This window comes from Esox lucius, chromosome 6, assembly GCF_011004845.1.
Source record: "Esox lucius isolate fEsoLuc1 chromosome 6, fEsoLuc1.pri, whole genome shotgun sequence".
Classification (NCBI taxonomy): Eukaryota; Metazoa; Chordata; class Actinopteri; order Esociformes; family Esocidae; genus Esox; species Esox lucius.
In genome coordinates, this window is record NC_047574.1 from 22,826,068 (window position 1) to 22,840,028 (window position 13,961).

Sequence of the window (13,961 nt, forward strand, 5' to 3'; positions counted from 1 at the left end):
AGTGAAATTCTAACTACCGTCCCAAATCCCAAGATTAATTCAGGGTTTGATAACTTGTTTGTACAGAGGCCTGCCTCTTGAAAGATTAATAGGTTACTACGTCCTCCACTGCAATTCATGGTGCAATTACAAGCCCAATGTGTCAAGACAAAGCTGACAAAAAGAGCCAAGGATAAAACATGTGCAATTTCACCCCCTTCAACAGTGTGAAAGCTCAGACACCCTGACGGAGACATCACACTGCAGTCAGACACGAGTGAAAAGGGGGGAAACGTTCTTGTTGTTAGGGCCTTGGCTGGCAAATCCTTCCAGTCACAAAAGGTTTCTCTTCTGATTCCAAACTGAAGTGGCGTCCGGTGGGGGAAAACAAAAAGGTTAGCGTTCTGTCGGCTGTCAGCTGGAGGAAGGGATGTCATCTTTAAGGGGGGATATGAAGCGCAGAAGATGTGTCAACGCTGACATGAGCCCTGCGCCTGTGAAATTCTGTTTTATTTCAGTGGCCCAGCCAGCCAAACACTAAATCTCCCTAAACTGATTAAGAACAGCCCCAGATAGGGAAAAAATAATATAAATGGCTTATTTTTAGGGCAGGGAGCATAAATACTGATGGGGGACATGTAATGGCAGAATCAGGAGAAAACTCATATCAGCAAGAGAGGGTGTCTGCAGGGATGAGGGGGATTTCCTGTTCCCTTCGTCATTGTATTTTTAATAGTAAAAAGAAAACGTACACCTCATTTCTACAATGTCACGTCTGCTCCTTTCAAGTGTGATACAAATCAAAATTTGAAACAGAAAAGTTGTACTTCTCAGCTCAGCATCAATAGTGGATGTTTCCACAGTTTCCAACAATGAGAAAACACAAAGTTATGGATCACATTTAATAAGCTCAATAACTCGACGGCTGACATGGATTTGCCGACTAATAAATGTTGTCTGGCAGGCAGGCTTCATAAAGTTAGTCATCAATCACTATCATAACAAGATGAGGAACCAGACAGGCCTAGTTCAGCCAGCCTGCAATTAGAAGGAATGAATGTTGAGAATGAAGATGAACTTTACACTGACAAAGCCATTTCATTTCTTCATGGCACAACACCGTTCGTTTTTCTTTCATTAGTAAATGACATTGATAAAATATCTATCAATATAGGTGACGATAACTAACTACTTCGTCAAGTTAAAAGACAAGAGAATCCTGGAAAACCCTCCTCTTTTACTGCACAAGGGGTTGTGGTTTATATTATCCCAAAAGGCATGCACAGATGCATACATCTACCAGAAATAGTCACGATATAACCGATTTTATTTTTATTTTAGGTTGACAATATAACATAACTACTGAAGCTTGCAGATAGCGAGGTTTTAGTCTATCCTGGACAGATCCTAATGACTACGTGGTTTAGTCCGTGGAGTTACATCGAACACCAGTCCACTGCGTAGCAGTCCGGGTCTCTAACCACTACGCTATTTAACAATGGGTAGTCAATCAGTCAGTCAGGCACTCAGTAAGAGACATTCGCTGTTTTTGGCAGGCTCCGCTTACGTGATCTGCAAAAATGATGAATTAGTCAAACCGTAACTACATTCTTTTCGACTGTAATGGTTTTACTACAGGTATGGAATTGCATGCAATGCACTGTAGCAACTGAAAGCGTAACAGTTTATTCTGCTGCAAAGAGTCTCGAGTTCAACTTGCTTTATTGTCCAAGTTAGATTACAAAAAACATTCTTAATGGTGATCTAAATTGGACTTGTTTTCTGTAGCTGATCGATTCAAATTACACTCAACAACTTAATCCTCCCAAATGTCCAAAGAATCCATAAGACAAACGTGGATTGACTCTCTTAAGGTACCATTTAAAGGCACCACATTAATACAGTTCAATTTCCTTCAAATTATATACAAAATATGACAGTTTGCATTATCAGAAATTATTTAGGTGGGGGGGGGATTTTTAAATTAACTGTATTGTTATTTAGGAAATCGGAAAGAATTTCATTCATCCTTAAATGGACAATTTCACCATTGCTCATCTACTAATGTACTTATTACTAATAATACACTAAAAAGATGATTGGAGTATTCTTTAATTTGAGAAGCATAAGGGAATCCCTCTACGTTCTGAAAGGACATTGTCAAAGGGTATTGTAAAGTACCATTTATATTTCTTATTCAAAGAACCATATGAACAACCTAGCCGCTCTACACCAAAAGGTTCTTTAAATTGTTCTGGGGAACCATGACACCTACAGTTAGATAATGTCTAACACAAACATCACTGAAATACATTCAATGGCTCTATCAATCAAGGACAAGCGTGACTACACACAAATGGACTTGTAACACAATCGGCATATCATTGAGGCTTTGCAAAATGGAAGACGACATTAATACATTCTTTTTCAGATCTCGCCAGTCCTTCAATAAACGTTCAGACATAATACTGTGTTGTTTAGCACAAAAATATAATTCCCTAACTACTGGACAAGTATGTGTGAAACAAATCTAACTGACTTAGAAATGGTTCAAACATAATACAAACCATCTAAGGGTCACAGAGGGTGAAACAACCGTTTAATATTGAAATAGTGTGTTATTTTATCAAACAATGAATTGTAGTCCTTTAGGAACTACAAATCATGGTTCTCAGAGGATGATTAGCGAGAGTCAGAATACACACATAAGCTTCCCTTGGATGGTTTCTGTCAGTTGTGCCAACCTTATCTGGTTGCGCAAGCCCTCAGTTTTATATGCTGGGGTCACAATCCTGATGGATAAGAACCCAGATGTGGAGGTCATGGGCTACCATGGTTACAGAGCCGTTTAAATGTACTGACAAATTCTCAAAAAGACATTGGATATTGTGGTACTGAAGTGAATAATCTGGTAACAGGTCTGGTGGACATTTCTGCAGTCAGCAAGACAATTGTACACTCTTAAAACTTGAGACATTTATGGCATTAGGATGTTTGACAACACTACATTTTACAGTAGCCTTTTATTGTTCCCAGCACAAGGAGCATTTTGTGAAATGATAATGTTGCTTAATCAGCTTCTCAATATGCCACATCTGTCAGATAGATGGATTGCCATGGCAAAGGAGAAGTGCTAACTAACAGGGATGTAAATAAACGTAGCCACAACATTTGAAAAATGCGTATATGGAACATTTCTAGGATCTTTTATTTCAGCTCCTGAAACATGGGATCAATACCAATCACAAGCAAAGATGTCCTCTCAGCTCTAAAGAGTATCAGTACTGATAAATCAGCTGGCCCTGGTGATCTGAACCATTCTGACATTTGCTGCTGACAATATTGCTTTGCCTTTAAACTAGATTTCAACCCCTATCTATGAATAAATTGTTATAATAGATCAGTGGTTCTCCAAAGTTTTACACCATGTACAACCTCAGAATATATGATTTCACTAAATATACAGTATATCCTCTAAAGGGAGCACCGTGTACCACCAATGGCAAACATACCACACTTTGAGAATCAGTGTATTCGATGAATGGAAGTTGACTTAATTTTGTTTCTGCTAATGTTAAAAAGAGCAGACCCTTTAAAACTCTTCCCTCCCATTACCAAAAAGTCCTTGAAAACATCCTTGAACTGAAGGAAATGAATGCACCAGTAATGTTCTGTGCCAGTTTCCATCGGGTTTTAAAAAGAATCACGGCACTAATAAAGCTATCATCAATGTTACAAATGACATACTGGAAGCACTTGCTGCTGAACAGCATCATGTTGCTCTGTTCATCCATTCAAGGTGTTGGCATAGTAGACCAGGGCTTCAGAAAACTCTCCTTTAGCCTCCCCTGACATTTTACATTATAGTTGCAACTCTACTGGCACCCAAAATTCAATCAGTCAAAGCTTTGATGATTAGTTGACTAACTGAATAAGGGGTGCCAAGTTAAGAGGAAAACTATATTGTTTAATTCACAGATTTGAAGCAGAACATTTACCATTTGCAAATCAGTAATGAGAACTGGTCTGAGGTTTTCAACACTTCTGCTACACACTAATGTATTTTGGGTAGAATTATTCTGCGCGTTAAGAATCTCATTGTCATCAGTGATGATCCAGAACAGCAGGTCATGTCCTGCATTTTTTAGTGTTACTTGCCATGAAGCAAGCATAAAAGGCATTTGGTTGTTTGGTAGGCTCACAACACTGGAGAGCACATAGACGGGTTTTCTTTTGTAGTCTGTGATGGTGTGCAAGCCTGGCAACATCCGACAGACATCAGAGCTGGTGTAACAGGATTCCATCTTAGTCCTATAATGATGCTTCGCCTGTTTGATGGCACGTCAGAGGCCGTAGCAGGATTTCTGTGGGTCCAGAGATAAAGGGAATAATAAAATGTGCTTACAGCTGAGATTTTCTTAAGTGGACTCCTTTTAGTTTTAAGCCTGTCAGGAAAATTAACCAGACTTTTCTAACCCACCCAGCACTACTGAACCACTGCAAATGAAAGAAGACTCCCATTTAGAGGAGAAATGTCCACTTTAGACTGAACTTGCCAACACAGCAACACATACGTCATGAGCACATCAATCTCTGGCTACATTTTGCCTACACACACACACGCACGCACGCACGCACGCACGCACGCACGCACGCACGCACGCACAAACTCAGAAAAATATACCAAAGTCCAACATAAAACAGGTATACAAAGCGATCAAGCAAACAGTAAGGGAAAGACAGACATTTTGTAGATTGTGTGCTGACATGACTATTTCAATAATCTATGTAAAAAGGACAGCTGCCTCCATGTGGGAACACAGACAGACACCTCTTGAGAGCATACAGACAGCACCACGTCACCTGCCATCAACACTGGAGAGCATACAGACAGCACCACGTCACCTGCCATCAACACTGGAGAGCATACAGACAGCACCACGTCACCTGCCATCAACACTGGAGAGCATACAGACAGCACCACGTCACCTGCCATCAACACTGGAGAGCATACAGACAGCACCACGTCACCTGCCATCAACACTGGAGAGCATACAGACAGCACCACGTCACCTGCCATCAACACTGGAGAGCATACAGACAGCACCACGTCACCTGCCATCAACACTGGAGAGCATACAGACAGCACCACGTCACCTGCCATCAACACTGGAGAGCATACAGACAGCACCACGTCACCTGCCATCAACACTGGAGAGCATACAGACAGCACCACGTCACCTGCCATCAACACTGGAGAGCATACAGACAGCACCACGTCACCTGCCATCAACACTAAACCAACTGCTGACGTCACCCCTCTTCAAATACAAGGACTAAATCAGAAATGACAGCTACATCATTTCCCCTCTAAAATCTCTAAAGCATGTTCATACTTCTGCTCCCATACCCTGCTGTCCCACTCAATGCCAACAGGAAGGAGACGGCCAACAAAGATAAAGAGAGATAAACCTTTGGCTTAGTTCGATGTGATCCATGCCATATGAGAATGGAATGCAAATAGGCTTTGTTTTCAAGCAACCAAGTCAAACACAAACATGATGTTTAGAAATTTGATTGGTTTCATTGGATACCTTTATTTTCTTTTTATATACCATCATCTTAGTAGTGGTCCTGTACCTCAACTCACATGTATATTGTTCCATCCACTTGACTGACGAAAATGCATGAGTTTTGACTTACCTTTTTCCATGCTGCTGTGGGCCAAACTGAGGAGCTGAGGGGAGCGCTCTTCCAGGATCTGCTGGTGTAGACTCACGTAGCGCAGGGTCCACCACGGCAGTAGCTACACACAAAGCAGTAAACAGAAACAAGTGAGAATGTTTCTTCCATTAACAGGTAACGGTTATGTGAAAGACGGAATGGGAGAGTGAGTGTTTTTGTAAAACAACTAAACACATTCAAATGGGGTCACAGAGAGCAAGGAACCGAATACGTAACTACTACACTTGGGCCAGAACCAAACAGTACCACACAAATACCGTGGCAAGAGCTTACAGGATTCTCATCCTCAACATAGTGTTCAGACACTTGGCTTAAAAGCCAGTTAAACCAAATGACTCACCACCAGATATCTCCCTTAGTGACTGAAAAATAAGACAAGTGATGTGAACAGACTTGACTGTTCTGGGTAGCTGTGTAAGCTTCATAGTACAAAATGTGATAGATGAAGCCAAAAACAATCTGCATCCCAACGCTTTGCAAAAGTTTACAGCAGCTGTTCACTAAAAACAGCACATATCCATATACAGGCCATGTCATATACAAGCCTAACAATGTCAACTACATGCACATTTCTTTGCAATGGGAAATAAAATAGTTCTAAAACTAAACTCGGCCTCAAGCGAACATTTTGCAGACTTGACACTTTAGTTTGCTGTCCCGCATGTCTCATTGATCACATTGATCACCTTAAGTTGTTAAACGGAGACTCAGGTTTGGTCCAGTTCAGCCCCTTGGAACATACACACTGTACAATGCTATAGCCTACTTAAAATGCTGAAACAGCCACAAAAACAGCCAACTCCCACTGTTTTTCAGCTCAGCCCAGAACACCAAGTGTCAGGGAAAATAACAACTTCAAGCCGTCAGTGGTTCTTTCCTCTGTCCTGGTCTCTTCCTTTCTCAAAAGGTGGTAAACAATTCAAAACGGCCATTTATGTATCAGGCAGGTAATCTTCAATCTCATTTGCGAAGCACAAGCCCCTGCTATCCCACCCATGTCACTGCATATTGCATTGTCTGCCTTTCTCAAACAGTGCACAATATAAACATAATTAAAACAGGTGTCTGACCTAAAGCGGTCCAGTGTTCAGAGCCGTCCCTCAACATTATTTGCCCAACACTTCTATCAATAAAGCTATAACATGAAAATATATTTAAAGAAATATTTAAAAGAACAGAACTATAAACTCTTTAGAATGCTGACCAACCAACTTAGTCAAAATAACATTATAATAGGTTGACATAGGCTGTAGAGACATCCATATCCCTTTCTATCATCATCTTAGGATGCTGTGGACAGATTCTCAAAGGGAGCCAATATGCAGCAAATTTAAATACCATTTAGGGGCTTATGGATGTAAAATAAAGGGTGCAATTCAGACATTCTGAAAGAGGGAATTTTTCCATTCAATTCCATCACCAGAATTTTGCGGCTTCCTCATAACAGCACATATTATTACAATAACATCTTTGAAGCATTCCAGGACTTGTTTTTATTTTAACTAAAAAAAATTCAAAAGCACTTTAACCACTCTATAAGAAACTTATTTTTAATCCACTATTCTGTAATTCTGGATCCAGCCCAGGTCCAATATCACAGTCTGTTTATTAATAAGTGGTTGAGCAGCTCATTACTAAAACTGGAACAAAAGCCTGCCACCCAGTAGCTATTATGGATGAACATCATTGTTGAAAAACATTGCAACATAGCAAACATGTTTGATGCTTTTATAAAGAAAAAAAAGGAACAGAGCAAGCCTACTGCGGCCGGTCCGTGAATAGAAAGGACAAATGTTGCTGCCCACGCAGGATTCGAACCCAGGTCTCCCATGTGACAGGCTGTGCCTTTAACCACAACACCGGTAAGCTATACGTCTGCTGAGTGTTTGTGTACTGTCTCGACATTTGAGCATTTTGTCACGCATTAACATCACATCAAGGTTGAATATTTAGCTAGACACCACTAAGCATTGTGTTAAACTGACTAACATTTCTTATTCCGCTTACTTCCAGAACAAATAGCATATATGAATTGTATGGCTTTTGCCACTGACCATTTTAAAAGCTTATTAGCCAGTAATAGGCTTACTAGTATCGATTAACTTACTACTTGGAATAGTCATAAGAATTGAGCAATTTCGAGTGAGTATGATGAACTTTACACTGACTAAGCTATTTCATTTCCTGGCACAACAACGTTCATTTTTCTTTCATTTGGGAATGACATTGATACAAAAACAATCAATATAGGTGACGATAACTGACTTTTTCGTCAAGTGAAAAAATGAGAACCGTGGAAAACCGTCCTCTTTTACTGCCCAAGGGGTTGTGATCTATAGGAGCGTAAAAAGCATGCACAGGTGCATACTTTGAAAATCCACCATAAATAGTTTCAATATAATTGGTTATTTTAGGCTTACTATAATGTAGATGCTCATGGTTGTTGCAAGCCAAGTCTTTGTCGATCGTGAACAAATCCTAATGAATAATGTTTTAACTGTGGAGAGACTCGAACACCGGTCCCCTGCATGGCAGTTTGTGTCTATAATCACTACACTATTTAACCAGGGGTAGCCAGTCAGTCACCCAGTAAGAGACATTTGCTCTTTTTGGCCAGCATTGCTTACACGGTCCGGCAAAAACAGCTATGCTTATTTCATAAAGCTTAAGCAAGCCCACAGAGTACCATCAAAAAAAGTTACCTCTTCTAGTTTAGTAATATTTGTACATTGGATGCCCAAATCAACACAATTTATTACCATTTAAAACTGGGTGATTTCAATCCCAAAGCTGATTTACAGTTAGCTGTGGTATTTGCAAGGAATAAGGCAGAAGGGGGTGTGGTTTACGGCCAACAAACAACGGCTAAGATCTGTTACGCATGAAGCATCACAGAGTTCATAAGCACAATAAGGAGGCTCGGGGGTTTGTGAAATATGGCCTTTTTACATAAGCTAGGCACTATGTCCAGGCCCTCTGGGTTGAGTCCAGCCTAAGAACAGCCCCTAGCGTTGACCTGGGAAGTGAGGGTGCTGGAGCCTGTCATAGCCTCAGCACCCCCCGATGAAGAATTTCAGAGTTTGAACGAAATCGATAGACACGCGTCACTGCTACCGACGGGAATGCCTCAAGAGTCTGTTAGTTTGTTTGTTCCTGGGGCGCCTATGAATACTGCTGACGGGCACGCTTCTTCTGGATCACATACATAGACTTGTGCTCTGCCACTGTCTGCACCCCCTGATTAAAGCATACTCCTTCTGCCATGGCTCTTAGACGTGGTATTTTGGCCAGACACCAGACCCACGCGCCTTATTGCTTGGTTATACACACATTTTATATTATTTATTATTTGTTTCACTGAACTGAACAATGAATGTGCATTTTCCAAAGACCAAAGGCCAATCAAGCACAACAGACCCAAATGAGGCAATTAAACACTGCTTCCCTTGTATGGACTGAATCAGAATATAAAGGGGATGTGATGGGTGTCGTTGCACAACCACAGCTTCAGCTGGATTAGTAAAGGACAACATAAGGCTTAGTGACAGTGATGTACGAAATCTCGGTCTTACCTGGAGGACATCAAACTTGGCAGAGCAGTTGACCAGCAAAACCCTGGCCAGTAGCAGTACGAAGGGGTTCCCCACCAGGCTGTACACTGACTCTCCATCCAAGAGAAGACTGCCAAGCAGGGCTGAGGTCAGGGCCCCAGGCTGGGAGAGAAAGGACACAGAGAGGAGTAACAATAGCATCCAGCAGAGGAAAACTAACAGATCTATTGTGGCTCCGTTGCATTGTCCCCATAATAGATGCCTGAAATGACAGCAGAAGGCAAGTAAACACACCCAGAAGACATTTGGCTGATGTCTGTCTCCAGTCCACAACTTTCAAAAAACAAAAAGGGATTTTTCTACAATAGAAACACTTGGGCGGGCAGCCTAAACGTTTATTTAGCCCACCCAAGAAGAAAATGGCAAAAATACATAGAAATCCACCCATTACTTCGGTGAGAAAATATGCGTGCATGTTTTAAGAAATACGGTACTAAGAAGCGAAGTTGGCCATCTGATATCCAAACCAGTCTTAGAACCCATTCTTCAAATCTTGGTCAGAATTGCCTGGCAGCTACTAGCTAGCCAATTAGTAAGATAACCGTTTCTCTACTGACGGCTAAACGGTAAAGAAATTTTAAGCGAGAGAAACCGCTTTGAAGACTCAACCATGTCTAATAGCAATGTTGTCAATACAAGTTAGCTATGGTAATGCTGTAGCATGTGTTTTAGTTTTGCGAATAATTAGACGGGTGGGTTCATATTTTGCCTGCAAAACCATGGAAAAAGGAAAAATAGCATAATACTTCACCTCTCAAAGGGGCTACGAATGCAAACTTATCAAGCTGACCAAAAACATCTAAATAACAAAACTTTTGAAATGTTAAATAAAGTAATAATAATGATTTCAATGAATTTCAATTACCCTCAGGAAGTGCTTTATACAATTCAGGTAAGTTTTTAGTTTGGAAAATGGATTGTAAGCTAGTGAGTCACTGAAGCTGGGGTAGAGGTGCTTGATGAGCAGGCTGAGGGACAGCCGACAGGGTTTGGAAGACTGAGTGGCCCAGAGAGTAGTGAGACCGTGACTGAACCAACAGGGAGGACAGCAGTGAGCAAGGTTTTGATTTAGGGATTACAGGAATACAATTCTGACTCATGAGCATATACAGTATACATTCTTATATAATGTGAGTGTAGGCAGTTATAAAGCCTCTAATAGATAAGGGCATTATAATGTACAGGACTCAAAAAAATTAAGGGAACACTTAATCAGAGTATAACATCAAGTCAATTAAACTTCAGGGATATCAATCTGTCCCGTTAGGAAGCATAAGCGACTGTGAATCAATGTCACCTGTTTTGGTGCAAATTAACTACTGCACTGGAAAGGCAAAGGCAAGACATCCCCCAAAAAGGGAATGGTTTTGCCGGTGGTGCCACAGACAATTGCTCTCTCCTTATCCTTCTTGACTGATTCTTCGCTAGTTTTCTGTTTTGCTAGTGTCCTTGACACTACTGGTAGCATGAGGCGGTACCTGCAGCCCATTCAGGTTGCACAGAGAGTGCAGCCCCTCTAGGACGGCACATCCATGTGCTGTCGCAAGAAGGTTTGCGGTGTCTCCCAGTAGTCTCAAGAGCATGGAGGAGATACCAGGAGACGGGCCGTTACACGAGGAGAGCTGGACAGGGCCATAGAAGGGCATCAACCCAACAGCAGGACGGGTATCTCCTATGTGCAAGGAGGAACAGGCCACAGGACCACTGCCAGAGCCCTACCAAAATGATCTCCAGCGGGCTACTGGCATGCATGTTTCTGACCAAACAGTCAGAACGCAACATGCTAGCCAACAGTACCCTGACTGACCTGAATCCAATTGAGGACATCTGGTACGTTATGTATCAGGGCATCCGACGCTGCCAGGTAGCGCCACAGACTGTCCAGGAGCTCACTGATGTCCTGATCCAGGTCTGGGAGGAGATCCCCCAGGACATCATCTGCCATCGCATCAGGAGCATGCCCAGACATTGTCAGGGGTGCATACATGCACACTTTTGAGTAACATGAGTTGCCGTGATGAAATACCCACTAGTTGATTTCAATTGTTTACTTAGATTTTCCATGTGAGTTTAGATCCAGCCTGCAACCAGTTGGTGATTTTAGTTCCCATTGACCATTATATTTTGTTCTCAACGACTTACACAATGTCCAAATATATTTTGTGTGATTTTAAGTGTTCCCTTAATTTTTTCGAGCAGTGTATTTATTCAAAATTGGCACAATACATGTCATGTATTACTAGTTTTCCTATAAGTAACCTCTTTACATCCTTCTTTTAGTCAACATTTAAGAAAACAGAGGGCAAGTGGTTTTGATCCCGAATAACTTTAATGTTAATGATTTTATAGGCCACTGATATCTCTAAAACATCCAAAACAATGTGACATCTAACTTTGTGGATGGGTTATTCTCGAAATGTTTTGCCACAAATGATCAAGATTGATAGCAAATGATATAGAAAGCTAAATGTGCATGCAGTGTTTGCAGGGCCATTGTTCTCAGCTTTAATCATGGGACATTTTTTTTAACTTCAGGAAATTAGCTTTAAAATAAAAAAAACATCTGAGGAAAATTTGTAGAATTTCAAGAAATGGTTTTAAAATTGTATTAAAGATAAGGAGGGCCCTCTAAAATGATTACATCAGAGGGCCAACGTTGCCTATCACTGTATGCCTAGCCATGCCCCCTGACCACGCCCACCACCTGAACGCCTTTTTGATCCAGAAAAAACACGGATAACATAGTGGAACATTAGTAAAGACAGTGACTTATTGAGCTGATCTACAGTACCTAGTCCCCAGACCACAATGCATAAAGAGAAGTACCATTTACGGGGTCATCTTCACAACAAGGCAGATAAATCAAAGCCTGGAAAAGTCTTCAACAGCAGAATCTCTCTCCTCCTGTGTAATGTGGGATTAAGTCAACCAATGAGGTTCATCGGACATTGGGGGAAACTGCGCTCGATTCGGCATAATTGGGACCCAGAAAAGGTTCATTACTAAGGCCTGTCCCTCCCTCTGCACCCCCTCCCTTTGCAGACTCTATAGATCCTCATTACTCAGGGCTCATCCGTCCTCACTATTCATCACGGTGTTTCAGAGTCACAGCCCAGTGCTGCCGCACCCCTCCACCGACCCTCCACAATCCTTGCATTGAAATGGCTGATTGGTCTAGAAAAGTCCTCTCGGGGATACAGAATATCCTCTAGGAACATGTTTAGACTACTGTAATTTTCCTGCTTGAAAAAAACATTTAAATAATATTTACATAATATGTAAATATTATTTTCTATTCAAATTATATGACAACAAAGTCCCGATGGACCAGAGGTAGGCAGTAAGTCTCAATACGTGCAAACAGCTCTTTGGCCTTCCATCCTGGACATGGTCACTAACATGGAGCTCTCCACTGAGAAGGTGTAGTTGTTGGTGATAGTAGAATTTCTGTGGTGCCAATTTGAGATTGTTTTAAGTTCCTACACAACAAAATACATCTACACAACCGTTCAAAAGTTTGGGGTCACTTAAAAATGTCCTTGTATGTGAAAGGGAAATGTTTTGTCTATTAAAATAACATTGAATTGATCAGAAATACAGTGGAGACACTGCTAATGTTGTAAATTACTACTGTAGCCAGAAACGGATGATTTTTAATGGTGTTTGTACATAGGAGCACAGAGGCCCATTAACAGCAACCATCCCCACTATGTCCCATTGACACAATTTTGCGAATGTAAGTTTATAATTTTAAAAGGCTAATTGATGATTAGAACTCAATTATACAAGCACAGCTGAAAACTGTTCTGCAGATTAAATAAGCAATAAAACTGGCCTTTAGACTAGTTGTGTAGGGCCGGTTCCGATTATTTGTGATCAAGGAGCACAATGGCCGATATTTGGGGCCGATATATAATCCTGGTAAAACATTTTATACGGTAGTAGATTTTAAGTACTAGAAAACATTACAGTTGAACATAATATTTTGAAGAATAAAGTGCATTTCTTGTGAACTTAAATTTCATATAGATCAAAATAATTAACTAAAGAGCCTCCCAAATCCGGTACATTTTACTGTTTATAATCTTTATCGGGTTTCTTTCCTGTAAAAATAAGCAAAAGGTTTCTGTAACCTTTCTGTGGTGTAGCCATCCGCATTGAAAGGGGTTTTCAAAAGAGAAAGTTAAGAGGGTCAAAGAACTAAAATATGCTTAAATTATGAGAGTACAAAAATGCTTCCCTTATTACAGCACAAAAGCATTGGAAATAATTTGTGTAAGTTGGTTCCAATTTTATGAACGTAATGTAAACTACATGAAAGAGATTAACCCTCACGTTCATGTAGTTTGCTAGGTAGCCAGTAAATTGCAAATGATACCATTTTCTCACAGGAACAGAATTTCCTCACAACATAAGTGAAATCTTCAATGTTAGCAAAGTTGGCGTTACTTTTGTTAAACCTCGCTACCATCAAGTAAAAGCATAAACAAATAAGGGTGAGGATTCTGTTATATATTAATTGTTACCATACAAGCATTGTCTAGTTGCATTTGCACTGACGTTGTTACGCAAAAATATCACATCATAAACTCAAACGTTAGCGTCAACTATCTTTCACTGCAACTA

At 40.8% G+C, this 13,961-nt stretch overlaps 1 protein-coding gene across 1 annotated transcript in view; it reads right to left on the bottom strand.

Moving 5' to 3' along the window:
• Positions 1–13,961, bottom strand: part of ttc27 (tetratricopeptide repeat domain 27) — a 106,244-nt gene that overhangs the window by 74,269 nt on the left and 18,014 nt on the right. Inside the window, exons 4-5 of the mRNA XM_010892268.4 lie at positions 9,297–9,437; positions 5,683–5,785 (exon numbers count right to left, since the gene is read on the bottom strand). Coding sequence (XP_010890570.1) covers positions 5,683–5,785; positions 9,297–9,437 — 244 coding nt within the window. The remainder of the gene's footprint in view (positions 1–5,682; positions 5,786–9,296; positions 9,438–13,961) is intronic.